The 26,361-nt window shown below is 37.3% G+C and overlaps 6 protein-coding genes across 21 annotated transcripts; 3 read left to right on the top strand and 3 right to left on the bottom strand.

Annotated features, from left to right (window-relative positions):
- Positions 1 to 321: 321 nt before the first annotated feature.
- On the bottom strand, positions 322 to 8,910 carry LOC125213284 (protein ENHANCED DISEASE RESISTANCE 2-like). 5 transcript variants are annotated; one of them, XM_048113740.1, is made up of 24 exons: positions 8,632 to 8,910; positions 8,336 to 8,437; positions 7,909 to 8,262; positions 7,567 to 7,641; positions 6,733 to 6,786; positions 5,930 to 5,995; positions 5,687 to 5,790; positions 5,357 to 5,424; positions 5,155 to 5,274; positions 4,938 to 4,978; positions 4,724 to 4,824; positions 4,214 to 4,309; positions 3,586 to 3,650; positions 3,427 to 3,498; positions 3,127 to 3,282; positions 2,660 to 2,889; positions 2,542 to 2,581; positions 2,298 to 2,452; positions 2,086 to 2,187; positions 1,885 to 1,929; positions 1,665 to 1,805; positions 1,333 to 1,428; positions 830 to 931; positions 322 to 600 (listed from the first exon to the last, which is right to left on the bottom strand). In XM_048113740.1, the coding sequence occupies exons 3-24, from the start codon at positions 8,050 to 8,052 to the stop codon at positions 463 to 465; spliced, it is 2,211 nt and encodes a 736-aa protein (XP_047969697.1). In that variant the 5' UTR covers positions 8,053 to 8,262; positions 8,336 to 8,437; positions 8,632 to 8,910; the 3' UTR covers positions 322 to 462. The 5 variants fall into 5 exon arrangements, with proteins under 5 accessions (XP_047969697.1, XP_047969694.1, XP_047969699.1 ...); XM_048113737.1 differs by having other exon boundaries at positions 7,909 to 8,242; XM_048113742.1 differs by having other exon boundaries at positions 5,155 to 5,271; positions 7,909 to 8,242.
- A 2,834-nt stretch (positions 8,911 to 11,744) lies between these two features.
- On the top strand, positions 11,745 to 13,807 carry LOC125215707 (cell division cycle 20.1, cofactor of APC complex-like). Of its 2 annotated transcripts, none has more exons than XM_048117219.1 (5): positions 11,745 to 11,909; positions 12,012 to 12,284; positions 12,363 to 12,632; positions 12,722 to 13,285; positions 13,375 to 13,807. In XM_048117219.1, the coding sequence occupies exons 2-5, from the start codon at positions 12,042 to 12,044 to the stop codon at positions 13,516 to 13,518; spliced, it is 1,221 nt and encodes a 406-aa protein (XP_047973176.1). In that variant the 5' UTR covers positions 11,745 to 11,909; positions 12,012 to 12,041; the 3' UTR covers positions 13,519 to 13,807. The 2 variants fall into 2 exon arrangements, with proteins under 2 accessions (XP_047973176.1, XP_047973175.1); XM_048117218.1 differs by having other exon boundaries at positions 11,753 to 11,807.
- LOC125215708 (MOB kinase activator-like 1A) lies at positions 13,574 to 16,695 on the bottom strand. Its single transcript, XM_048117220.1, has 7 exons — positions 16,439 to 16,695; positions 15,701 to 15,749; positions 14,918 to 15,026; positions 14,549 to 14,642; positions 14,269 to 14,402; positions 13,935 to 14,098; positions 13,574 to 13,822 (listed from the first exon to the last, which is right to left on the bottom strand). Exons 1-7 carry the CDS (start codon positions 16,459 to 16,461, stop codon positions 13,751 to 13,753), a joined length of 645 nt encoding a protein of 214 aa, XP_047973177.1. The 5' UTR covers positions 16,462 to 16,695; the 3' UTR covers positions 13,574 to 13,750.
- Positions 16,696 to 17,858: 1,163 nt separating this feature from the next.
- On the top strand, positions 17,859 to 21,694 carry LOC125214509 (growth-regulating factor 4-like). 7 transcript variants are annotated; one of them, XM_048115565.1, is made up of 5 exons: positions 17,859 to 18,158; positions 18,478 to 18,805; positions 19,313 to 19,700; positions 20,973 to 21,436; positions 21,528 to 21,694. In XM_048115565.1, the coding sequence occupies exons 2-5, from the start codon at positions 18,559 to 18,561 to the stop codon at positions 21,533 to 21,535; spliced, it is 1,107 nt and encodes a 368-aa protein (XP_047971522.1). In that variant the 5' UTR covers positions 17,859 to 18,158; positions 18,478 to 18,558; the 3' UTR covers positions 21,536 to 21,694. The 7 variants fall into 7 exon arrangements, with proteins under 7 accessions (XP_047971522.1, XP_047971521.1, XP_047971517.1 ...); XM_048115566.1 differs by having other exon boundaries at positions 17,860 to 18,158; positions 19,313 to 19,697; XM_048115564.1 differs by lacking the exon at positions 21,528 to 21,694 and having other exon boundaries at positions 17,859 to 17,983; positions 20,973 to 21,474.
- A 495-nt stretch (positions 21,695 to 22,189) lies between these two features.
- On the bottom strand, positions 22,190 to 24,226 carry LOC125213228 (cadmium-induced protein AS8-like). Of its 5 annotated transcripts, none has more exons than XM_048113646.1 (4): positions 24,149 to 24,226; positions 23,284 to 23,536; positions 22,894 to 23,144; positions 22,190 to 22,519 (listed from the first exon to the last, which is right to left on the bottom strand). In XM_048113646.1, the coding sequence occupies exons 1-3, from the start codon at positions 24,209 to 24,211 to the stop codon at positions 22,909 to 22,911; spliced, it is 552 nt and encodes a 183-aa protein (XP_047969603.1). In that variant the 5' UTR covers positions 24,212 to 24,226; the 3' UTR covers positions 22,190 to 22,519; positions 22,894 to 22,908. The 5 variants fall into 5 exon arrangements, with proteins under 5 accessions (XP_047969603.1, XP_047969607.1, XP_047969605.1 ...); XM_048113650.1 differs by lacking the exon at positions 24,149 to 24,226 and adding an exon at positions 23,867 to 24,005; XM_048113648.1 differs by lacking the exon at positions 24,149 to 24,226 and adding an exon at positions 23,830 to 23,926.
- Positions 24,227 to 24,369: 143 nt separating this feature from the next.
- Positions 24,370 to 25,158, top strand: LOC125213227 (protein PAM68, chloroplastic). The gene has a single exon (XM_048113645.1). The coding sequence runs from the start codon at positions 24,433 to 24,435 to the stop codon at positions 25,012 to 25,014; it is 582 nt and encodes a 193-aa protein (XP_047969602.1). The 5' UTR covers positions 24,370 to 24,432; the 3' UTR covers positions 25,015 to 25,158.
- The last annotated feature ends 1,203 nt before the right edge of the window (positions 25,159 to 26,361 follow it).

Genomic DNA, 26,361 nt, shown 5'->3' with positions numbered 1-26,361 from the left:
GAGGATGATGCAAATTTTAATACTAAATTAGTAAAGTAAGAAAAACATAGAGAAAAGTAGTTGAAATAATGTTGGTGGATAATAGGACCTATATAATTAATCGTGTAATGTGTGGGTGACGATTGACGAAGTTTCTAAAAATAGAAGTGGATTAATTTGAAGGGCTGTGGACAAAATTAGAAAAAAGAGAATACTTTGTTCAGGATGGAATGAGTACAGTACCATACAGTGAGGAACAATATCACCAAATCTAAAGGCTTAACTCAAATCCCAAGTCCAGAACAGCATAAATTTACAAATAATATGAGGATGCTAAAATGCTGAAGTAAAATCAAGACAATTTCACTGCATTGAACTCAATTGTCAGGAAAAAATAATTTCTACATGGTGAGAATTAGTGATATTGAATATTGAATGACTATAGTAGTAGTAGTATATGTACTTGAATAGTAGTAATATCGTTTATGTTTCCAAGTTTTCACTTTTCAGAGAATCTGAAGGATCAGTCTCCAGCACCGGTACAATAGCTGATGATAATTCTATATGAGAGACTCTCACGGCACCTATCAGCCGCTCCGGCAACTCATCTGTACTGTTGGCCTGACCATTACACACAATCTCATCATCGGTATGATAATAACCATTTCGTCATACAGAATTTAGTACTACTACAAATTAGATTAGTTATTAACATTTTCAATCCTAAATAATCATATAATCCTAATGCATAACCAAATTGCCAATCACAAGGCCCGGGACTCCATTTCTGTCCCCATTTCTAAGTTTCTTCCTCACAGATTATCTGAGCAATTGTAAGTTGGATTAATACCTGTATAAGAAAAGCCATGTCAACCACAAGTGTCGTAATAACGCCAACCACAAGGCCCAGGACTCCATTTGCCACAGTGGAGGAACCAATATCAATATCAACCTACACAAAAGTTTTAAAAAAATTATAACCAAAGAAGTGGTGAAATCAGTCAATAAAGGTAAACGAGCAACGTTGCTCTAGTATGTTATAGTATATGCTAAGGCCACTAAGAATCATCCTACATTATCCAATATTACTTGTCTTGATTTCAAATAGGTGGATAACCAAAGGCCACTGATTCTTTTGGTTTCAAGTGGTCAAACGCAGGATGTTTATGCCACCTAAATCCTAATGATTGTTGGGTGTGATTTATACATCTCTTTCTTCTCAATGCATCAAAATGTACAGTGAATAGATTTCTAATTTTACAATATCCTACCTCCTAGCACTAATCATCTTACCCACCAAATTATAAAATCCTCAAGGTAAACAAGCTCTAAAAGTACAGAAAATAGCCTTACTTCCAAGTACTTCGGACCGCGGATATAGTTGCAATCAACTGCTTTCCCTAGTAAACAAGGAGTGCTGCCGACACTCTGGCGTACAATCCAAGAACCCTGCATGGATATAAGAACAAGATTTTTAATATCTGCAATCAGTACAAAGCCTGGCATCATAAATTATTCAGTAGGTTACTAATGGTCATAGCATCAAAGGCATTAACGAGTCAAAGAAGTATTAGCTCCATAACATCAAACATAGTTGGTTTCAAACAGGTTTTTTAGCAATAGGCACTAGTAGCTCCTCATCTGAGGGACTGGGATTCCCTTGCAAATGAACAGAAGAACGCTACCTTAGGTACTGAAGGAATAAGCTTCAGTCTGCTATTGCGGAACTCATCATCTCCATCAACAAACCTCTGCACAAGAGATCCCGGTACTAGTTCCTTGGCCACAAAATAAAATACCATGCTATAATGTGTCGATCCAGGTACCTAGGAGAGAATAAACATTAACTGTTCAAACAACCATACAAAATTAATAGGATGATACTGAACAACATAATCAACTCACTTGAAGATTAAACACAATAGAGAAAAGTCCTTTATCTGAAGCAACCTAAAACAAAAGGAAACAGTATTAGTTATATATCAAGAGAAAGAATGAACAAACTAAAAAATAATCAAATAGGCAAACCAATTCCTTACAAAAGGTTTGCATTATCAGAAACGAATTCAGATCTACTGAAAAGATAAATCCACCAATGAAACTCACCTTAGCTGCACAACCTGGGCGTCTAGCTACATGATCCATTCTTTTTTTATCTTTAAACCAATCTACAGCAACTAGATCCATAAGATGTTTTCCTGCAGGAATCTTCACAAAAAAGGTTGCAGAAATTCCATAAGACTATTTGTTAAGCAAATTTAGGCAGCCTAGACTGCAAGCAGAATGCATCTAAATTACAACAAACAAGAAAGTTTTACTTTTGATTTGTCATAACAGAACCGCTTGCTACGAACTCTGAAGTTGTTTCCATTAGACAATGTCCAACAGTTACGAGCCTTGTCATGATCATCACGTCGAAGGTTACCGGAGAATATGGACAAATCTATTTGGTCTGTGGACTCTTCTTCATATCCTAAAGTTTATCAAAGTAAAACAAAAAACATTTCAAGTGAATCGCAGTGCAGCATTAGCATGATTACATATCACTAAGATAATCATTACCAGTTCTTTTGTCTTCAATCTCAAAGGCAGACGGCATAGCCTGCAGATGTTACAGAAACCCAAATTTTAGTATATACCATAACTAGTATAATACAGAAACATAAGTCTTTTCAGGAACCTCTTGATCAGCCTGAAGATCTTCATCATCATCAGAGTATTCATCCAGTAAAACAGAATTTCTGTTTGCTGCATGTATTTGATCAAGTGAAGGACTGCGATGATGAGCAGAAGATGACTGTAGTTTCTTACTTCTCTTTGAAGAGCTGGATACTGATGTCATATTAACCATAACAGGAATGCGAGGAGCCACGGGTCTGTCATCAGTTTGAGAGTAATATTCTCGCAACCCTACAACAGAAGCAAAACAAAATATCATATCTACAGAGAGCACACCAAATTTACACAACAGAAAACGAGAATAAAGAATTATTGCTCAACTGAACATAGAAGCACCAATTTGAACTTAATTTGGCTACATGAGCATTACAGAATTATTTGAGAAGCCGTGTAGAAATAAATTTGAAAGTGCAAAGGATAAAATCCACTGCATCTCAAGAATCTAAATCATATAAAAAGAGATCTCACCAGCAACACTATTTAACATTTGAAGGAGACAATGCTGCTGAAATGATGATACATAACCCACTCCCCAGCCTTTTAGATCAATTTGCATAAGATGCTGGACCTGTGTCCTGGGCCTCCCATTACGGGGTTTCAGAGGTGAAATATTGTACCCTCCACCTGCAATTGGTTCAGGTGAATCTTTCAGCATGGCGATAACATAAAATAAAGATTGATGAAAGATTCAATTACACTAGATAATATGGCTTGAGAATGGTCGAAGAAACAATTGTGTATATAGTAATAAAGCTAATCTGAATTTACTTTCAACATGAGCTCGCACAAATCCAGGTTGAGGACCACAATTCTCATGCTCCCTAGAACGGAATAGCACAACTGCAAAGTAACATAGATTAAACCAGAGAGATTTGCACTAAAAAAGATTATAAGCACATAAAAGAGGTGAGACACTAAAACTTTTACCATAGCTCCCATCATCATTCCGACGCCAATAGCGTACATAGCAGAGGTCACGAGGCCACACAAACCTGTAATGAATTACAATACTTTATAACGACTGTTGATGGTGTAGCATGCAGAAGCATTTAGTAATATATGCACAAGTTTTTTTGGGATGGCATATGAGTTATTACACCTTTAAATAGGGAACAGACCATTGAACTATACAAACCACAGAATCCACCATGAAAAGGGCCGAAAAGACATAATTTTGTTTTTTTGGGATAAATTTGGCTTGTTGACAAATAAAAGAGAAATTGAGAGATCAACCAAATCTACTAAGGAAACAATAAGGACACAAAAGCAAGGTTTAATCTCCAATACTGATCTCAAAAACCTAAAGCAAATGAATTTTTTTAGATCTAAAGCAATGATAATAGTTAAACCATTTGATATATGAATGTTAAAAGTAATGGGTGGTGAAACATAGAAACAGAAAAAAAAAATGAAAGAGGTATTAGAAAAATGAAAATGGCTGAGATAGTAGTATCATTAAGAAGGACAGTCAATTGCAGCAATGCTCAGGATACAGCGCTGAAGAAAATGTAAATACTAACACTTTTTAGAAGAAGATATGATAAGGGCACATTACAGTGGGAACCAGTCTAACTGAAGCCTGTGGTAAAGTATAGCTGTATGTCCATCTACTTCTTCCACTAAGCTACCATACTGGAAACTGCAATCCCACCTACATGCATAATACACTTTCGTTAAAGTCAAAGAACAAAGATTATTAGTTCTGATCTACAGATACTGAAAATGTAAATTGTCAATTGAGACATGATGCATTACTCCTTTGTATATCAGCATAAAGAATATGACCATCTCTACATACTGCCCACAGTTTTTAGAAAACGCAACCTAAAAAGGATACACAAATTGACTTAACCCAATAAAAAGTTATGAGCAAGTCATGAATTTTCACTATTGCAACCTCCTTGAAGATCATGGAGTACATGATAGTACTTAGGCAAAAATCAACAATCCTTGACAAACCTGTAAATTTTTCTTCTATTAAGCATTACATATCACAGACTGCTTCCAACATGCAACAGAAGCACAAACATAAAAGTTCTCAAAACTGAATTGTAAAGTGACCTACTCGCATCGTGTCGTATCCATGCCCATTATTAGTTCAAATATTTCTTCACAGGTTGCTTCCACCACCCCAACAGCTTTCATTGCTCTACTGCAGCTCTTTGGCTACATAAATAAACTTTGTAAGGAACAAAAACTTTTTGAAAAATCCATGTCAAGCCCATACAAAACAACTTCAAAAGTATGTTGGCAGTGCAACACAGAGAAAACATTCTTACAAGAATATCCACTTCATCAAGCTCCTCGAAAATCCGAAGACCTAAAAGTTCACATGAAAAAGAAAATACAGTATTAGAAGTTAGAAACTTTCCCATATGGAAAATAACTAATCAAGATAATATTATTCCACAAATTATCCTATGACTAACTACTAAAATGTTTTAGGAGTCAACAGCCCATTTATCAAATTCAACTTAAGTTAAGAAATCAACACACCGTTTTGGCACTGGAGAAGGCGCCAATGCTTTCTGGAAAATGCTTGGTTGTTTGAATTTTGATTAACCAAATCAGAATCAAATTCCTTTGTCCAGTCATAAACAGACTCCGGGGGGCCTGCTACGTGAAAAACCATTAGTTAAGTTTCAGTAATATTACAATAATTCTATGGAATCAAGTGGACATGTTAAAGAAGGAAGACCATTTCCTATCGTTGTTCTACGTAACAAACTTCGATGAGAACCATCTTCATCTTCTGCAGCACTATACCTAGAAGAAAAATTATCAAACAAGTTTAGAAGGGGAAAAAGCATCAGAACGGTATAGAAATAAGTCAATAACTGCTGCAGAAGCCCTCCAATATTCATTGTATACGAAATAAACATATGACAGGATCAGAAACCATCCATCACCTACTGAATAAGCCTCATGCTTAGCAAAAACCAAAGGAAGATTTTACTAAATCTAGAAAAGCAATTATTGAAAGTGGAGTATAGTAGAAATACATTCATCTTTTGCAGATAATACTTACTGACTATCATGCTCTGATGATGAAGCATTCCTCCCATTATCTACACCCGATTTATATTCGAAAGAAATGTATTTGTTACCATTAGTAGCTTGAGATTCTTGATGCTGCATGTCGAGAACAATATGTCAGCTTTTTCGCACTAAAACACGCAGGTGATGTATGGTGTCTTTTAAGAAAAGTCACTTCCAACAGTTATATAATAGGAGTAGCAAATTATGGAAGAGTCAACAAGATAGGAGAAACCTGATCAATAACAGATTCAATTTTCTCTTTCCAAATGAGTGCCTCCTGAATGTTGAAAGCTGCCATCTGGAGCCAGGATTATCAATATAAAAGGGTGAATTCCAAAAGAAGGAAGATGAAAATGTTAATTGCTGGAAATAGCACCACATTTACCTAGATTCACAATTTCATACGACCTAAGCATCGCAGTTATAACCACTAAAGATTTTTTTCCAATTACAACATCCCCAAATTTTATTTACAAAACCTACATTGTTTTTGAAACAAGATGTCGTGTTAAGAGTACATGTTGGATAAATTGTGTTGATAAAAAGCTGGGAAGCTGTATGTGGAACCACGGAAGCAAGTTCAACAGAATTTAGACGGCTCAAAACAACACAACTATATTAATCTGTGCATACCAATGCTGACTTCGTTCACTTCTTGTGTTCTTAAACAACTTAGCAAATCTTCCCCTATGAGCATTGCTCGAAAGTCAATAAACCAGAAGCATCATGGTCATTCTTTAAAAACATGTGTTTGCACAAGAAAATTATGTCATGACTATTCATCAACAAAGTCCTGTTAATTGAAATTCTTGTTGCTCAGAATGTCTCATATTCTTGTTTAACTAAAAATTATATTCTGAAGGACTTATCAGGGTGTGCGAATAATAACTCCAGTCAAGTATATTCAAGCAAAGGCTTTTCACATGTATGGAAAACAATATTATGATAGGATCCCTAATGACTCACAGGCAACATAATAATAATGTTGACGAAATATAACAACTGCAAATATCCCCAGATGCAAAAGTAACGCACCGTAATTCGATTATATTTCTCTTTCTTGTTGTAAATAGACAGAACGTACACCATCTGCCAAACATTAGAGCATGTTATAAGTAGGCACCTGAAGAAAGTACTTCTGAACATAGTGTGCGCATGTGCCAAAAGGAAAAAAACCCTCTAAAGGCCAAGATAGATGGAGAACAGGAACAAAGGCAGCATTCAACCATCAAGTAACGAAAAAGATCAGAAACCATAAACCTAGCTAGTAAATAATTATGCCTGATGCTGGTGGACTCAGCTTGACCTACTAACAATGGACTACTATGGCATACTAGCTGAATATGCTGCATACTCTATTATTTTAAAAAGTAAATTGTATTTGTGATCCAAAACCAGCATAATGAATATAACTAAATTCACACTCTCAGAGCACAGTGGAATCACCAAGGGACATGATCTACCCAGGACCAGGCCTTAGTACCAAAATAGAATACCCTGTCAAGAACATCTTGATCCCTGATCTAATGATCAAATTAATTTACAATTACACATTTTCTCCATTGAAGTACCAATGCATCTTCATCTTATAGAATGAATTCCTCCCACAACAATATTTCAGCATGTAAGGACACAAATTTTCCGTCGTAAGAACAACAAACTGAACCACAATGTTGTTAATGCTCACAATAACTGAAACAAGGATATGTTGAACAAAATCATCCAAGAACAACTCTATTTTTGGGACGTCTTAGAGAGTGAATAGTAATTATTTTTTCCATTGTGAAACCAAATCATGAGATCATACAAGGTAATAATCTAATATTCAGCAAGGATATAAAGAAGATAAAAATGTAGATTTAAGCTCACATGTCCATTATGAGTCTTCAGTCCTCGGTCCTCCACCCTACAGTTGCCATCTATAAGAAGCGTCTTGGTAGGCACCTTAGCGCATAAGAAGGACAAGCAATACAAAAATAACTTCAGTATTATTGTAATCAATAGAAATGGCAAATAGTTTCCCTCTATAATAGAAAAAATTGGTTAGCTCCACTCTGTATCAACTAGGCAGTAGGATTTCCTTTAGAATTCGAACTGCAGCTATCTTAAATGAACTATTAACATACGCTCTTGCTGGTGGAGGAAGAGGAAAACCATATCACCATGAATATTAGATAGGAGAGGCAAATACTTATTAGAAAATAAATTTACCACATTGTCTTGGGGCTTCTTCTTGTAATACGCCAACAACCTAGACTCAAGCACAAAATATCGCATGTGAATAAATGATCTTCCAATCTTCCGACGCCCATATCTCACCATCCATCCTTCATAAACCACCTTCGGGTTTGACATCTCTGGAAGTTGCAAAATTTTCAGCAAACTTCCGGTGTGCCTTCTTAATCTTTGTATACTCTTCACAGTTCCAGCAGCAAATACAAACAATTCTGGAAGCTCAGAGCTACTCTTCACTTCTCGAAAGCTAATCAAGCCTATGCTGCTCCAATCGGATCAGTTACCGTTGATAAAATGGAAAGGTCCCGATCTTGGAAAACCGAATAAATTCTGATTCAGACGAAGAAGAAAAAACTAATCGCCATCTCACGAAATCAACTTCTCAAGTCTAGAACAGTTATACCTGAAAGCTAAATTACCACATCCAAACATAAAATTGACCGCAATTCCTGTCAAAAACCGCACCAACTGATCACCGATCGCCTCCAACACCAGCGATCTGCTTCTGCCAAGTCAAAAAAACACCAACAGCTCACAATTAGAGCTAGGAAAATGCCAAACCAGGCAGGCAGCTTCCGCGTGCAGGTGTAAGACTCTCCACGCCCATACATACATTCAAGCACGTCATTTACGAGAAAAATACCAACACATACAAAAATAAATATAAAATAAAACCAGAGAGAAAAATTCGAGCAATACATTAGTGGCGCCCGTGCCAAAATCTTCACAATTCAGCAGCAATTAACACAGGCAAATCCGCAATTAAGTGGTGGCGTGAATAAACGAGTGCGTGTATTTATGTGTGTGAGAGAGAAACACACGTATACATCGTAAATCCAGAGAGAGAGAAAAATTAGGGGAGTTAATTTTACAGCTAGTGATCTGAATATTTTTGAGTCGCAGTAGAAAAACGCCGGCAAGTTCAGGGGAGTTTGAAAAGCAGAGGAATTTAGGAAAATAGAATATACTACTCCGCTATTTTTTGGGGGTTTTTCTTTTTTGACTTTCATTTTGGGATTACCAAATTAAATTTGTTTTTAAATGAATTGAAAGTGGACTGTGAGTTGAGAATGCAGTTCTGTTTGTCTTTATGCATAGGGATTATTTTTTGTCTTATGAATGAGCTACAAAATGAAGATACTGTAATTAACATCCTATTAATTACGCGATACCATTGTCAACAGGCTGCAATATTGGGATGACACGTTTTTAATAAAAGTTACATAAATATTTAGTTAGTAAAAATAAATTAAAGAAGTTGGATTATATGTCGGTTCACAGACGAGATCAAATCATCAAATGTAAAAATTGAAGGATGTGATTATGTCATTTTACATGTCATTTATTTTATCTTTCTCTATTTCTTTTATTTCACGATTTATTTATTCTTATTTAATTTAAAAATGAAATTTACAATCCTAAAATTACATTTGTGAGTATCGAAAATTACATAGCTGAAATCCTAAAAAAATATTATCCCTTCGTCGTCGCCCGAATTGTTATCGATTCATACTTAAAATAATATATTTTGGATGAGAAAAAAGAGAGTTTTTTTAGGGTGAAAAAAAATATGGATTAGAGTACTTATTGACAAGTTTGGGAAGAATTCAGGATTAAAATATTGTTAATAAATTCATGATAACAGATATATTATGATTTTTGGAATGAATTTTAAATTTAATATTAATATTTTTTAAAATATTTTACTAATAAATAAAAAATTCTCATATTAAGCCCACTTGCATGGAGGCAATGGGTTCACGACGCATACTGATTTAAGGGGTGGAGGCGTGGAGGGATAGCCCCTCCTCCACAGTCCCTCGTCCAAGAGACACTGGGGGGATAGAACACTTGCAACGCGTTGTCCCCAAACTCGTCTCTCTGGTTCGAGGTGGAACATTTGAGTTCGGGATGTTCTAATATAGTAATTGAACTGAAAGCATTAAATAGAGTATAACTGCCCGCAAATTATGCTAATTCGCGATAATTAAAGTTTGTTGACATTTGTCATTTGCATGACTACAAAAAAAAAAAAAAAAATTTGCAAATCGTACAAAAATCTCTACAAATCAAACGAAAAAACTTTGTGCGAATCGAACGAGAATCACCAATCAAATTAGTCCACCACTGCTCTCGTCTCACCATCGTCGATTTCTGCTAAACAATATCACCATAATGTCGTGATTAATATACATAGGTATTCTAGTTAAAAATGTATTGTCGTAACTATAATTGCGAGTTTACATGTACTCGATCGAACAGGTAATTGCAACCAAATCGGATATTCACGTACCCAATACAAATTCGAGATTGACATCTAATGTCTAATATAAACCCTAAACCCTAAGACCATCTCCAATCGTACACCAAAACTCATTTTTGGTGTAGATAATTTCTCCAACCGTACACCAAACCTAAACCCATTTTTGGAGTTTTCAATGGAATAACACCAAATATGGTGTTTACTCCAAAATTTTGTTAGATAAATACTCAAAAATGGTGTAAACTTAAAGATGGTGTAAATGATTGGAGTAAAACTACTTTTTGGTGTGACGTATACTCAAAAATGGGTTTGAGTTTGGCGTAAATGGTTGGAGATGGCCTAATATAGATAGGTTTAGGCATATTGGGGCTATCCAGTAAGTAAAATTTATGAAAATTTTAAACTATATTATACAAAAAAACAAGAATAATCATCACAAAATAAAATTATTGGACAACATGCACTAGATGATTAAGAGATAATGATACAATTGATAAATAATAATTATTTATATAAAATTAATATACCAATATATAGTTAAGAAGCTCGGATGAGACCGTTTCTTAATAATTATTGGACAGCATGCGCTAGAGGATTTAGAGATAATAATACAATTGATAAAATAATAAATAAAATTAGTTTCCCAATTTATAATTAAGGAGTTCGCATGTGACCATTTCTTTTTCTCATTCTATTCAAAATACAACCAGTAGTATGTCTATTCCACCTACCAATAAGGGTCTTAAGTTTTAAGTATATTATCATTATAATTGAGTGTGGAGTAATTGTTAATTCTATCAATGAGTTTGGTGCATACCTGCAAAACCTCTTCCTCCATCCTGTTTTTTTTTTAATCTCAACATTATGACAAAAACTTATGAGCAAGCATGTAAAAACAAGCATTAGTTATACTTTCTAATTTAATAAAATTAGTTGTAGAAAATAACAATTATCATAAAGAAAATGACATTTCAAAAATATTTGTCAGTTCAGAATATTCAGTTTTAGGAGTAGTTTTAATAATGTCACTTGTTTTAAAGAATTAGTTAAATTTATGTTTATTTCATCTTATCCCTCGAACACTATATTCTAAATTCTACTACTCTTTTGCAATATGTTAAACCACAAACGATGTTATTTCTCTAACTATTATTAACAAAACAAGTGGTATGATTAAAAATTTCTCAATAATACAAAAGGATTAGAAATCGCACCTAAATTCATCATTTCCACCTTAACGTGAATTGACTAATAATCGTTAATAATGGTATTACATAGATTCATGTTATTGAGATTTGATATAGTATTTCTCAATCTTGACCATATACACAAATTAATTAAACAAAATTACAATTTATTATTAAAATCCATAACTAAATCAACAGATTAATGAAAAATTACTGAAACCGATAGATCTCATATAAGCAAGGTTGGAATATTAGTCGATCAACTTAATATCAATTTTCCTTATAAATAAACAGAAATATCGATTTTAGCCCTCTCGATTTATTTAAACCAGACTGTTACATTAAATCAAGCATCGGTTTCTTCATCGTCTCTCTCTCTCTCTCTCTCTCTCAAAATGCTTCGCAAGAACAAATCCAGCGAAAACGTAAGAGGATGATTCTGTGCACGATCTTCAAAATTAATCTCTTTCCTGTGAAAATTCTTGAAAATATTCAACATCCGATCCGTGATCTTGCTGAATTTATCAGTAATTTTCGAATGAATTTTCCCGCCATAAAATAAAATTAACCTATTGATCTGCGGCTGCAATCTAATCTGCGATTTTTTGGTTTCTTTTGTTCGATTTCAGTTGGACAGATTCATTCCAAATCGATCGGCCATGGATTTCGATTACGCTCGCTACATGCTCACAGGCGCCGCGGTGAAAAACGAAAGCGCCGATCCCTGTTCTTCAAAGTCATCTCTCTACAGGAAGCATCTCGCTGAAATCTTGAACATCAACAGATCGAGGATTCTGGCTTTCAAGAACAAAGCGCCGCAATCTTCAAAGCACACTTCCAATTCTTCTTCTTCCCCTATCCGCCATAGAAAATTAACAAAGCAGAAACGACGAATTCACAAGGTCAGTCGCAAAAAGTCGCGATCCCAGTAGTCTGCAATTTGCTGAATTATTGCTGAATTCCGATTGTTTGATGTGCAGTTTCCAGAGAGGATCTTGGATGCTCCTGACATCATCGATGATTTCTACCTTGATTTATTGGATTGGAGCAGCGGCGACGTCATTGCTATCGCATTGAAAAATGATGTCTACCTGTGGTCCGCCTCCGATGGTTCCACCGTTGAGCTTCTCTCTGCCTCCGATGAAATCGGGCCAGTGACGAGCGTCAGATGGGCTGCAGATGGGAGGCATCTCGCAGTTGGCTTCACTAATTCCCATGTCCAAATCTGGGATACTTCGGCTATGCGAAAGGCATGTTCCTCAATGATCATCATCAATCAATGAATCAATCTAACATTGATTTTGCATTGCATCTAACAGTGATTATGTTGTGATTGCAGCTGAGGACACTTCAAGGAGGGCATCATCTAAGGGTGAGTTCCCTTGATTGGAACAAAGACATCCTAACAAGCGCAGGAATGGACGGTTTGATCATAAACAACGACGTGAGAGTGCAATCGCACATTGTGAGCACGTACCGTGGGCACAACGATGAGGTGTGTGGTCTGAGATGGTGCCCCTCGGGAGGCCAGTTAGCGAGTGGGGGGAACGACAACCTAGTCCACATATGGTCCCTCTCTTCCAATCAATGGATCCATCGCTTCGAGGAGCACTCTGCTGCAGTCAAGGCCCTTTCCTGGTCCCCTTTCCAGAGTGGCCTCCTCGCAACTGGTGGGGGGCTTGGAGACGAGCGCATCAGGTTCTGGAACACCAACACCGGGGCGTGTCTTAACTCAGTCGAGACTGGATCGCAGGTCTGCTCACTGCTGTGGAGCTCGCACGAGAGGGAGCTTCTCAGCGCGCACGGCTTCAGTAGCAACCAGCTCACTCTTTGGAGGTACCCTTCCATGGTTAAGATGGTTGAGCTTGAAGGCCATACTTCTAGAGTGCTTAGCATGGCCAAGGTATTGATTGATGGAACTGATAATCAATTTTTAACATACTAATATTTCTGAGTTGTGGTTACCTGACCCTTCCCTGGCCTCCATTGCAGAGCCCGGACGGATATAAAGTAGCATCAATTGCTGGTGATGAGACGCTGAGGATCTGGAATGGAGTTTTCGCGACTCCTCCAAAGGGGAAGAGCGCGGAGGAGAGGAGGCGGGAGCCCTTTCCGAACATACCTCGTATCAGATAGATCAACTCCATCCCTTGTTGGTGTTGAGATTTTTTGTAGAGCAGTAGTAAAAATATAAAACAGAACAAGCCTGTCTTGGCATTTTTAACATTAATTCTGGATAAAACCATCACTTGAGTTGTTTGTAATACTAAGATGATACAATAAAATAGACCATTTACATGGAACTATCTGTAAACACACATATTTCATATGTAGAATCGATATCAAGATCGATAGACAGTTGTGCTCATTAATATGGGACAATCGATTCAATGAGATCTTGTAATGGAGCGAGTTCCTTCTTGTCTATCAGCGAAAATTCCTGCAAAATAGGTTTTACAGTTAAAAGCTAGTGAACGATGCTCAATAATGTGCAAAACCAATTTGAAAAAGAGGCTAGGACTAATAATAACTGAAAGTATGAGAAGACTTACATATGTAAAAAGTATAAAATGCTTGAAGCAAGTATTTAGATGGGCTTCCTCCTTAAGACTCACAATCTTCTGAAAATGTGAATGGTATATATGAGCATATACGCGGAATAGCCGTTTGAATATGGTCTTCACAACGTCCCTGAAATTAGTAGGAAACGGTGCACCTGCAAATGTTCCTCCGTAAGCATTGAACCTATAGATTTATCAAAATGCAAAATACTTTGCCAAAATGCTGGTGGATGTGAATTAGCAACAGCAGAAAGGTAGTTTTTTTATATCGAGGGTTTCCCATGTGAAAACAGCATTGATAAACTGAACCAGACATGATCATTACCAAGCCTTTGAGGAAATAAGGACTCATCATCCAACTGTGTCTCAATCCAGTCCATCAAATACTCGACATATTTAGGTGCCGAAACTTCAATAGGTTTTTTAATTGTTACACCATCCGCCCATCTATACTCGTACCTGAAAAAGTTTTGTGCACATCAGGGATAAATACTTCCACGTACGTGTAAAATAAACATATACATTCTGCTTCTTGGTTAAAACAACAGTTCTGTGACAAGCATATATCGAGTTAGGGTGAAATTTGAACGATCAGCCAGACATACTTAGGGCCAGCAGTCATTGTAGGGCAGTTTTCTGGTGTACAGAACTCTGTGAGGGTGCCATAGAGAAGATTCACCTGGTTGAAGAAGTCTACAGCTGAAGATGAAAAATCAAGCAACTTTTTTTCATCAGAAAAAATCTAATAAAGCAGATGAAGGATAAGTACAAACTGTTATTCTTTAATCATGTAGAAATTGATATTATGTTTCCTTTCTTTTATGTCTTCATCACACACGATTAGAAGTCAAGAAAAGTAATAACATCATACCATGAGCAATCGATGAGGAACTGTATGCTTAAAAACAGAGACAAGGAGCTAGGAACTGTGTGTGTGTGCAAGAGAGAGAGAGAGAGAGAGAGAGAGAGAGTACTGTTAACAGCCAGCCATTCATTAAAATCTTCACCGGGAGGTAACCTTACAGCTTCTCGCAAGTTCCCACTACCTAAAGTGGCATCAATATGCTGTCTAAGCTGTGCACCCTGCATAGTATGTAATAGAATTAATGATCAATAATGAGGAAAGTCATAACAAAGTCAGTTTAATACGTTCTGCTTGCAGCCATAAGCGATAGTCGCACAGCTGAACACAACGGGAGTGAGATGAACTCCTATTTTCTATCAATATGCTTCAAGCAAATAACCAAGGCATAACTAATCCACCTAAGTCCTATCACCTCTGGATCTCAACCATGCATGATAGAATTATCAGGCAACAGAGAAGGGATTTGAACAATGAAGAAGAAGGAAAACAAATAAATATTTCCTTTACTTTGAACATAGACAAGAACATAAAAGGATAAGACAAGACATCCTCATGCTTACTGAATCAAATCTGACTTTTTCCCTCTTAGTATAGCTGGCATCATGAGCTAGGGCAAGTGAAACTAAAATAAAGACTGGTCAAAATATATTATCCGCTACATGATGCAAATTTTTTGGAAAGCTTGAGGAATAAAAAATGAAGCAAGATTGACCTGACCTAATACCTGACTTATAAAGAAAATTGAAGTAGCATAATTTCATCCCATGTATCGAAAATTAACAAACTAAATATGCAAAATGTGATTTTTCAAGCAGAGGTTCGCTACAGACAGCGTCAATGAAGACCAGAATAGTCATGAAGGGTATATATATTCAGTTAGCAAGAAATGCACCTTACTGCCTGATGGGGCACTTTTCTTAGGCCGGAATGTCCTTTGATTCCTGTCCAAAGGAGGATATCACACATTACATATTTTATCTTCATTAATCATGAACCATGTGTCAAACAACTCATATTCTTTAGTATAAGTAGTCAGCCGCATTTTGCCTCATTTTAAAGACAAGTCCTGCATTTTATCCACCTCATTTTAGGAAGATAAAATATCATAGCAGTGAAAGCATGCTATAACTTTGTAATATACTACATCTCTTCCTCATTAATTCATATTAGCTGGTGATTACGGCATATGAGTGCCTACTTGCAGAAAGAATGTAGATATACACATACATAATCACTAATGCAGATAATCACTGTGATTTGGGAATAATTAGAAAACTTAATTGGGGTAGCTGATCAGAGAATATTCCCGCCATATATTTCTATTCCCTTTTTCTCCACAGTCAAACTCTAAGCTTCAATTCCATGCCGAAAGCTCCATAAATGGGCTATGCTAAATTGCTAACTTCAACCCAAATAACAAAAAACAAAAGAATAAAATACAAATAACATTTCATTTCCTCTTTCTCAATCAAAAATCAATCTTGATACGAACATAAAGCACCCATATGAATCAATCAGCTAAGTGTAGAAACAACACACAACGAAACAACCAACAAATCAGAAATCCAACAAATGAAACGCAGATCCGACGTAAAAAAATCACAATCAGATGAAAAGTGGAAATTATTACCTGCCAATGCCAAAGAGACTCATGGCTGTTGAAAGATAGAGAAAGAGAAGGGTGGAGAGATGATGAAAAAGCGGGGAATATTTACAGAGGAAGAGGAATATTATTATATTTAAAGGGGGGACATAAAACTAGTGGAATTGTCGAAAAAAGCTGTGGAGCACTGACTTGGCTTCCACTGATAAACAGGAGAGCAGCAGCTCGGAATCATAAGCAGATTCCCACTCAATTCAATTTGGTCAAACTCAATTTACAAATTAAAATTTAATTTTTCCCATTCTTATTTTCCAATTCTTGGAAGTAAAAAAACGGAGTCTTTAATTTATACATTCATACCATAGTACTATAGTAGTTAATTGCAAACAACAAAATTGCATAGTTGGCAAATAGCAATCATCATTGATGGAGGGAAGTGTGTGAGTTGTAACTGTCTGCTTGCATTGACCATGTATTTCCTAGCTAAAATTCAACCGCTACTATTAGAATATCAATAAATTATCACATCATCATTAGAGACTGCATTTTTTATTTTTTTCTCTCTCTTATCTTTTGATCAGTAAACTTTAAATGGGCCCAGCCCAGAATTACAAAATCCAATTAGCTGGGCTAGAGCTGACTTATCCCCTTCAAATATGGGCTGGCTCTTTCCAAAATATCAATTCCAAATCTTCTAGTTTCTCACTGAGCTGACCTATTATTTGGGTTGTCTTCAACATTAGGTAAACTTTATTTCTTGAGATTGGTTTACAGTTTTGTGGGGGCTACTTTGTGGTGGAGGGAGCAAGAAGCTGAGAAAGTAGAATAAAGAGAGAATTTTGGGGTTAAAATTGCTCATGGAATTTCGTAGTGGAATTTTTTCAAGGATGCTTCAAAATCAAAAGGCATGATCAATTCTTTATAGATGTTCGCCCCTAGCCGAATAAAAGAAAATGTAAACGTTCAAGAGAGCAAACAATTTTTTTGGTTAGTAATATTTTTGTTTTAATTAAAATCCTTATATATAGATTTTCGCATAGTGGAACTATTGCTAAAAGGAGCTTTGAGCTTATCATTCTAGAGGAGCTACTGGGGATTCTATCCCATGTTATTTTTCTAGCAAAATCATACAAGAAATTTATCACTACTTGACAAGTAAAATACATATTTAATGAACAATATGTAGAAAATCATTAAAGAAAGATGAAAAGTAGGATATTTGTATGTAGCACAAAAGAGAAGATAAAGTTGTTCCATCAAACCTAACAAAATAATGATGAATAGATGGATTTTAATGTCACTTGGAATCTAGGAAAACTTGATGACAAAGGTTGCATACAGAGGTCATCATATCTTCACATGATGTGTAACATCATTGGACCACCACCTCAACCAAACGCCATAATTCAAGCCCCACCCCCCCTCCAGCCCCCCCACCCCACCCAATCCTATGTTGCCTCCCACCGCCCCCCATGTCCCCTCTCATCTCAGCACTCCCCAAAACCCACTTTAATTCTCCTTCCTATTAACCTCTCCAGTCACCAAGATTTCATCTTTAGCCAAGAGAAAAGAGTATGCCCCCATAGCTACCGACTTCTGATTCGTGTTAGTTGCAGTTTTTTGCAGTGTACTTGTAAAAATCCCAGCTTTTTCAATTTTCCTGCACCAGCTTTTTTCACCCCACATTCTCCCTTATCTGCAATCTGCATCGCATGTTTACCCAAACCCTAGATCTGTGCTACAGTTGGTGAATACCCACTCCCCTCTCTCCCTTTCTTGTACACAGACACTGCTAGTGTCTCTGTTTTACACTTTTTATCTTGAGTTCTTTAGTTTATGTGAGCAGCTTTTTTCATTGAAGCAGTTAGTGTGCATGTTTAAGCTGTGTAGCTTCTATTTTTTAATGAAATTCCCTCTTTTCGCTTTCACTTGTATGTGCAGCTGCTTTGTGTTGGAAGTGAGATCTCAAAATAAAGAAACTAGGGCTTTAATAGCATCTTTGCATGTCTGCATATGTTTGCTATGTTGTGTGTTTGCTGATTTGTGTTTATATTTGCTTATGGCAGGAATTGAAAGAAGAAGATAGTTTGATTATCAAGGACTGGTGGAAGTATAGAAGAAAAGAGTGGAAGTAAGAGGGTGGAAAGATGAGTGGGGCAGCATCATCTTCGGTGGGGGTGGGGGTGGGAGTTGGGGCTGGGATAGGCGGCGGAGGCGAGCTGGGGTATGGGGGATATAGGGCACCATTCACTGCAGTGCAATGGCAGGAGCTAGAGCACCAAGCCATGATATACAAGTACCTCATGGCTGGCTTGCCAGTCCCACCCGACCTCGTTATGCCCATTCGTCGAAGCTTTGATGCCATTTCTGCCCGTTTCTTTCACCATCCTTCATGTAATCATCTTGCTGTTTGCTTACCATCTTTCTATATATGTCCGCCTATGTAGATATGTGTGCGCGCAAAGTGTCTATTGGTTAGTGTTATGGCTGAGCCTATGATTGTTGGAAATATTGGTGGCAACTTGATTGATATGTTGCAACTCATTTTATAGCAAAAAATGCTGATAACTCATTAATTGCACCAGTTGCTATATCTATAAACTGGTGAGTTCCATAATTTAAGCTCAGTTTGGATATTGTTATTAAAAGGCTTCTCTTATCTTATTTTGTGAATGATGGGAATAAGTAGAATAAGTAGAAGAATCTAGCATAAGGTTTTGCTTGATTTAACCTGAGCTAGTTTGTTACATTATAGTTTCCTACAGGTCATATTTTGGGATGTATTTAGTGATGTGAAAATGTTCAATGATTTGAAGTGTTGGTTTAATTTTCTTGTGCTGCCCAATATAGTAGTTGTTGCATATCTAACAAGGAATGTAACTTTGGCTGTTCATCATGCAGTGGGATACTGTTCCTATTATGGGAAGAAATTCGATCCCGAGCCTGGGAGATGTCGGAGGACGGATGGGAAGAAGTGGAGGTGCTCGAAGGATGCACATCCAGACTCTAAATATTGCGAGCGGCATATGCACCGTGGTCGCAACCGTTCAAGAAAGCCTGTGGAATCCCAGTCTACTTCGCAGTCTGCATCGACTGCAATATCCCACATATCTAGTGGGTGTGGTAATAACAGTGGAAGCTTTCATGGCAGTGGCAGTGGAAGCGGAAGTTATCAGAACATGCCATATTATTCTGTTGCCAGTTCAGATGGATCATCTTTTGGGAGCAACGTGACAAAGCTACAGATGGAGCCTCTCTCCTACGGGATCGAGAACAAGGACTTCAGGCAGTTCTGTTTAAGCTTATCAATTATCAAAATCATCCATAGTCCTTAAACACTTGGTACTTTATATGCTCAGGAATATAACCCGAGATTTCCTAGGACCTCTTGGTAAATAAGAACCATTATGCTAGGAAAGGAAATAATCTTGAAACATTTGCATGCAGTTTCTAGAGAGCTGGGCTCAGTTTTCTGGTATGGGTATTCATTGATACTAAATTACTTTATAAAAATGATAGGACCATAATTACTTCCCTGTTTGAGACATGATATTGGAAAGATTTGGAACTAGTTAACAATTTATAGGTTGCTATGTTTCTGTAGGGAATTTACTTTCAATTTCTTTATTCTCCAACTCCCAAACAAAGAGGGTCCATCATTTTTCCATCTCAAAAGAAAACTTCCGCACTAGGTCGATACTTATTAAGTTTGGCAATTCCCTCATCCAGAAAGGTTGGAAAAGAATCCTTTACAATGGTCTAAACTTGACTTTCCCCTTCCCCAAAAAGTTAGAATCAGAGACGAAGATAACATGGGGGATAATGAGAACATTTACTTATGTCGAGTGTAACTGACTGAACTCTGTTACCATACAATGTTGAATCTAGGACCAACGGGGAGACATAATTGTTTGTTTTCTGCACATCATAATATAACATTCAACTTTGTCATCACTTTGCCCCTACTCATTTTCTTGATTATGGTTGCATTTCCAAATAATGCTATGTGTTTGTTCAACAATAACTTATTTTGGAATACCAATACTACTCAGCCACCTGATACAGATAAAAAAATAGGTTTATCATGGATCTCTATAGTACTCTGGTCAAGGTTTCAATTGTCACTGCATTGAGTAGCTTTTCCCTCTCTCAACCGACTGCACAGGATAAATATGCACAGGAAACTCATATGTGGGCAAGTGGTTGAAGTCCATGACATTTATTACCTGCTAATATATCCAACTTTTCTGAGAAAATTAGATATAAGTTAGCAACAGAGGAAATGCAAACTCTCTTTGGATACCACTTTATAGCCATCATATTTAGAATGTGATATATGTGATTTGACATCATGTTTTTATGCCATGGGCTTTAACTTTCAAGGAGAGGATGATCAAATATTTATCTTCTCACCCTCTCTGATTTCGCTCTATTTGCATGTGTCTATGTGTGTCTGTTCATTTAAATCTAGGTGATTTGTGATTTAATATTTCCACACTCCAGCATCTGAGTCTATACTTTGTAAACTACACACCTCTTGACGCCTAAGTTGCATATGCAGATATGTTCATGGGGTGACTTCCAATGCTGACGATAATAGTTTCTCACCCGAACCATCTGCAAGTGTTGGAACCCTAGGTTTAGGCTCGAGCACAGGAGGTGGTGGCATGTGGCGACTCCTGCCCTCTCAAGTCTCTTCGAGCTCCATGTTAAAGCCGAAATCCGATTCCCAGTTGCTCGGTCCGTCTTCCACTCAACAGAACATACCTCACACATTCGAGCCCATCTCAAAACAGAGGCAGCACTGCTTTTTGGGAAGTGAGATTGTTTCTCCAGTCCCAGATAAGCAGGAGGAGCAGCATCCAGTTCATCCTTTCTTTAGCGAGTGGCCCACGACTAAGGAATCATGGTCCACTCTCGACAATGATGATGGTTCCGGGAAAAACTTCTTCTCCACTACCCAGCTGTCCATGTCAATTCCGAGGGCTTCTGCCAATTTTTCTTCGAGCGGGTACTCCACACAGGGTGAGTCGAACAGAGAGCTCTGATGAGCTACATAGAAATTGCTAAAGGTGAAACTATACTAACTTGCGGTTTTTGATACGTGTTGACACAGATGCTTGAAGCAGGAAGGGTATGGCTACAGCAATTCCATTCTGTGGCTGTATGCTGATTGAGGGCGTTTCGAGGTTGTTTTCTGCTTGTATGAGATTCGTTTGTCGACACAATGTTAATGTTCTCTTAGGCAACTTGGTATGTTTAAAATTGAATTTCTTGCTTGAATTCGGCATCCTGAATAAGTGTCTAGTTGGCCTCTGGTGTAGAGTTTAGCCTCTTCTGTCTTGGTTGAAACCATCGGCAATAATAAAGCAGCGGTGCTACTGAAATTTAATGATATGAACTGAACTAGAGATCTTTATAATGGTTTTGTTCAGTACTCCATTTTATAAAGCAAATTGCAGCATTAGCACGAAATGGTTGAACATGCAATGTTCAGGGGGGGAGATTCATCTTTCTTTATATTTGAGGTGCTTGTGGGCACCTGTCGCGTTTAAATAAACCAGTACTAACATGATCGTTTTGGACGTGTGTTTTGTATGGTTGACTCAATTCTATAAAAACAATCGAAAGTTTTTTTCTCTGTTGCTTCAACAATCAAATATTGCTTATACTCAAAATGTGATCAAATCTATTTATTACATGGACACAAGTATTTCATATACTTGCACCATGCTAGTTAGTTATCTTTGCTATCTATTTAAATAAAAATTCTACTCATAACCAATAATAAGTATATTTTATTTAAATACTGTACGTCTGTACCTACTACCAAACAAACAATGGATTATGGATGTACAAATAAGCTTAGATTTAAGCGAATTGCGATGGCACTTACATATGATTACACAGCAGAATAGGCACCATTTTTTACAAAGCGGCTTTAGCATCAGACAAACTGTATCTACAAAAACCATTCCGCTTCAATCTGAACTCATAAGAATTTGGAGGTATATTTTCCCATCGTTATAGCAAAAAGGTCAAAGCCTCTTGTATCATCAGGATAGAAGAATTTCATCTGATGATTCATGATTGTTATACTCGTTGGACCTGAAACAGAATCCCCAGTGAGTGAAAAGAACATACACTAGCATTTAGCAAGTTAAAAAGAATAGCACAAAGGAGCATCCGAGCTACTCTATATTGTGATACCCCATCAAACTACTACTATATGCAACGTTATGACCATGCAAAGTTCAATACAGTAACTATCATGTACATTCATTGTGATGTCGAGCTTTTCTAAGCATTGCACAAGTGCCAAAACTGGGCAATCAACAAGATACAGAAAAGTTAAAGTCAAAACAATCAACAAGAAAGCATCTAAGTCAGAAATCACACGCTGTTAGACCATGGCGATGGCTGACTGGCTAACCAAGAGATTAATATAGTAACAAAGCTTTCTAAAGGTCATGTTCACGTACCTCTATCCAGAGGGATTAAGCCTTCCAGACTCTATGTAAACAATCAGTTACATGCTTAGAATACGAAGCAAACATGCTTCTGACATCCGGTAAATCTCTAAAGTTCTTCAAACTGTCATCTCTGAAACCTGAAAATGATGCACCTTGACTTTGTTGTGTGCCAGATATGCCTGATCTATCGGCACCCCAATCGTCTTCCATGGTACTTCTGCTTCCAGTTAGACTTGAACCTTTCTTTTCAACTGATAATTCTGAAATAAACATTAAAGTAACAAAGCCTAAAGTGTTCAGTATAGAATTAAGTTCCATCATACTTCAAATATGTAAAGTATTCTTCCATAGAAATGTGCTAACCGGTCAATAGGAAAAATTACAACACGAAAAACATACCACTATGAGGGGCGGGGGCCCTAAATAGGTAATTAGCAGGAAGACCAATGCCAACACCAAGAAAAGTGATCCCCACATTAAATCCAGCACCACAGCCGGCTCCAACGTAGCCAACTACCTCATGGCCAAAGCCAGGGCCCCATCCTACACCGCAACCAATGCCTATTCCAACGCCCCAAAAGGATCCGATCGTTGGATTCACTGGATTCCTCCTCTCATATCTCCTAAATAAACCCTTTATAATCATTTCTACCTGATAATTCAAGCAGAATTTGATAGATCAAAAACAGTTTGTAGCAGAATTTGAACTTATCAATGCCATCGTAGGAAGAGTTTTAAGAGACACAAACAAGTACTACAAAGCTAAAAATTGACGGACTCCCGGAGCGGATCACTACAACCACCATTTCGTTTTTGCGAAGTGAATACATTTAAATCACAGATATATACATATAAAACAATAAAATTCGCGCACAATGCAGAAAAGAGCACATCAGACACCTAATGTAAACGAGAGAGGAAATATCAACATATACGAAACTTAACGCGCAAAAATTGCATGAATTTTGCTCATTATCTGTACGTGTGTTTGAGCTGAGACAGAGAGCAAGCTTCAACTCTTGCTTGAAGATCAACGAAAGAAATTGGATGATAAATGATAATACTGTCATTTTCATTCACCGCGCACTTCAAATCTGAGGCTGAAATTGGCCCGGTTTTTCCAACTGGGCCGACTGCTGGGGCCCATATTCGACTTATTAGTTGATTCAATCTTTTTTTTTTCTGTTGAGTAATTGAATTATTTTTTAAATAAAATATCAAATGTTTCGAATTGAAAACTGGATGAATCATGTAAGAAACATACCAATCTGGCCAGGCACTGTTTTCCTGATCTAGTAACGTTGATACATACTCCATGTTCTTGCATGCACTAAGGAATCTTATTCTTTTTTTTTTTTTTGAAATACTTTGAGACTAGGTAGAAATTATAAGTCCTAAGTGGAAGATAGGGAAGCATTTCATGGGTATTATGGTAAATGAACAATACTCAAGATAAGGTTGTTTGTGTAACATGATGACTCCTCCTCATTCCCAACCAACCAAAATACATGTAGCTCGAAAGGAAAAAACAGTTGGGATCATCAAAACATGGGAATCCATGCCTATGCAAGAGCGCCTCCCTTATCATTGCCACCTTCACTAACCTCAACCAAAAACACATCCCAATTCAAGATCCTCTCACCCAGAAACCACTCCCACTTAGTCCACCTCAAACCAATCTCAGCTACACTAAATTCGCCCAAAGGCTTTGGACCCGCATCAAAGAAACCAAAAAAATCCAAGAAACCAAACAAGAAATACGAAAGCGAAGACGAAGATGAAGAAGAAGAGGAAGAGGAGGATGAGAGAGAGGAAGGGGTGATTCCGGAGATCGTGACGAATAGGATGATGAGCAGAGTGGGGCTCACAGTTGGAATCCCACTCTTCATTGGACTGCTATTCTTCCCATTCTTCTACTATCTGAAGGTTGGGTTGAAAATCGATGTCCCGACATGGGTGCCCTTCATCGTGTCGTTTGTCTTCTTCGGCACTGCGCTCTTGGGGATCAGTTATGGAATTGTGTCCGCCAGTTGGGATCCGTTGAGGGAAGGCTCACTCTTGGGCTGGAATGAAGCTAAGAAGAATTGGCCTGTTTTCTGGCAGTCCCTTCGTGGTGGTGGCAAGAAATAATACTCTCATTCTGATTTCTTCTCCATTTTTCCATAGTGTGTTTCTTTCATATTGTTATCATGTTTTGTTTGGGTGTATTACATACTCCTTGTTGACAGAGTAAGATTAGGTGTGTTGCCAAATGCAATCAATGACTTCCATCAACCGTCGCCTATGCTTGCTTATATTTTTCACCAAGAAATCTTTTGCCCCGAGTTGGAACACTTTCAACTCCCACATTGTGCAACAAACACAACGTAAAATGTCACTCTAAACAAACTAATCTGGTTCAGATGATCAGGGCCTAGTCTGACTAACTGTAACTGATGCTCGTTCGAAATACTGGAACAAGTGGATGATCCCTCAAAGCTAGAATAGTTTGTTGGTTGGGACATTTGGCAACCAATGTTTAGATAGTGAAAGGAAGGGAGTAAGTTTGCTTGATAACTCCTTTCTGCATCCTCCATCACGCTTTCTTGTTCGAGAGGGCCTCTAAAACGAGCAGAGATGTAGTCGATGGTCTTCTGATCTCTCCGTACCTGAATACATAACCAAAACTCATCCTCAATGTTTCATGAAAATACCATGTGGGATTTTACCACGGAAACAAAATCTTACATGCTTGATAGTGGCAAAGAGTCCGATAAACCCCATGTTATAGGAATGAGGACTTGTGTTCTATTTGGTTCCTGCAAGTCATTCAGATCAACAAATGGACCTCTCAGTCAAAGCTAGAACTTGATGAAGCCTCAAACAAACATAAACAGCCTCAAGTCTTGATGCTTGTATCCAACTAGCACAAATCCAGATTTCAATCATACTTATTTTTCAGAAGCACGTAACAAAGATTATTGTTCAATGCTTGCTTGATTCCTAAAAGAACATATGCTCACATAGTGCAGTGATACAGTAAATTCAAAAGCCTATTTCAGTATACAACACAATAGCATTGCAGAATTAAATTATTGAACTATAACTTTTTGATATTATTGTTGGGAACATACATCATCAGCTATGCTCTCAGCCATTGTCCACCTGGCTTGTTTAACATTACATCATGTCCATGAATCCTGCTCAAATCAAAATCATTCACAAAAAAGCACACTTTTTCACTTGCAAAAACGATGCATTAAAGTAGTGAAATGAGTTACCGTGAATACAGAGGAAAGGTAGAGAAGGGCAAGTGAGCAAGCTTCCTGCAAGCATTACTTGTGATTGGATGCTTAATCAAACCATCCTTGCATTCAACAATCAGATTTTTCACCCTTTATATTTTGACCCCGCCACCCACTACTGCAACAGCACGTCCCACTCAATAAATCTGAAAACAAAACCTCAAAAAAAGGCAATCAAATGAGAGTTCTCTTA

Source organism: Salvia hispanica, chromosome 3 (genome assembly GCF_023119035.1).
Source record: "Salvia hispanica cultivar TCC Black 2014 chromosome 3, UniMelb_Shisp_WGS_1.0, whole genome shotgun sequence".
Lineage (NCBI taxonomy): Eukaryota > Viridiplantae > Streptophyta > Magnoliopsida > Lamiales > Lamiaceae > Salvia > Salvia hispanica.
This window is presented reverse-complemented; position numbering and strand designations above follow the sequence as displayed.

Excerpts from the sequence above, each read along its gene's own strand:
- LOC125213228 (XM_048113646.1), bottom strand. The coding sequence starts at position 24,211 with ATGCAAGAACATGGAGTATGTATCAACGTTACTAGATCAGGAAAACAG. Across the intron at positions 23,537-24,148 it reads AACAGTGCCTGGCCAGATTG|GTAGAAATGATTATAAAGGG; the intron begins GTATGTTTCTTA and ends TTGAATTATCAG. Across the intron at positions 23,145-23,283 it reads GGCCCCCGCCCCTCATAGTG|AATTATCAGTTGAAAAGAAA; the intron begins GTATGTTTTTCG and ends TGTTTATTTCAG.
- LOC125213227 (XM_048113645.1), top strand. The coding sequence starts at position 24,433 with ATGGGAATCCATGCCTATGCAAGAGCGCCTCCCTTATCATTGCCACCT.
- LOC125214509 (XM_048115564.1), top strand. The coding sequence starts at position 18,559 with ATGAGTGGGGCAGCATCATCTTCGGTGGGGGTGGGGGTGGGAGTTGGG. Across the intron at positions 18,806-19,312 it reads TTTCTTTCACCATCCTTCAT|TGGGATACTGTTCCTATTAT; the intron begins GTAATCATCTTG and ends TTCATCATGCAG. Across the intron at positions 19,701-20,972 it reads GAGAACAAGGACTTCAGGCA|ATATGTTCATGGGGTGACTT; the intron begins GTTCTGTTTAAG and ends TTGCATATGCAG.
- LOC125213284 (XM_048113740.1), bottom strand. The coding sequence starts at position 8,052 with ATGTCAAACCCGAAGGTGGTTTATGAAGGATGGATGGTGAGATATGGG. Across the intron at positions 5,996-6,732 it reads AGAAATATAATCGAATTACG|ATGGCAGCTTTCAACATTCA; the intron begins GTGCGTTACTTT and ends TCCTGGCTCCAG. Across the intron at positions 2,582-2,659 it reads ATCTTCAGGCTGATCAAGAG|GCTATGCCGTCTGCCTTTGA; the intron begins GTTCCTGAAAAG and ends TAACATCTGCAG.
- LOC125215707 (XM_048117218.1), top strand. The coding sequence starts at position 11,778 with ATGCTTCGCAAGAACAAATCCAGCGAAAAC. Across the intron at positions 11,808-12,011 it reads AGAACAAATCCAGCGAAAAC|TTGGACAGATTCATTCCAAA; the intron begins GTAAGAGGATGA and ends GTTCGATTTCAG. Across the intron at positions 13,286-13,374 it reads GAGTGCTTAGCATGGCCAAG|AGCCCGGACGGATATAAAGT; the intron begins GTATTGATTGAT and ends CCTCCATTGCAG.
- LOC125215708 (XM_048117220.1), bottom strand. The coding sequence starts at position 16,461 with ATGAGTCTCTTTGGCATTGGCAG. Across the intron at positions 15,750-16,438 it reads AGTCTCTTTGGCATTGGCAG|GAATCAAAGGACATTCCGGC; the intron begins GTAATAATTTCC and ends TCCTTTGGACAG. Across the intron at positions 14,099-14,268 it reads CTTATTTCCTCAAAGGCTTG|GTGCACCGTTTCCTACTAAT; the intron begins GTAATGATCATG and ends GAACATTTGCAG.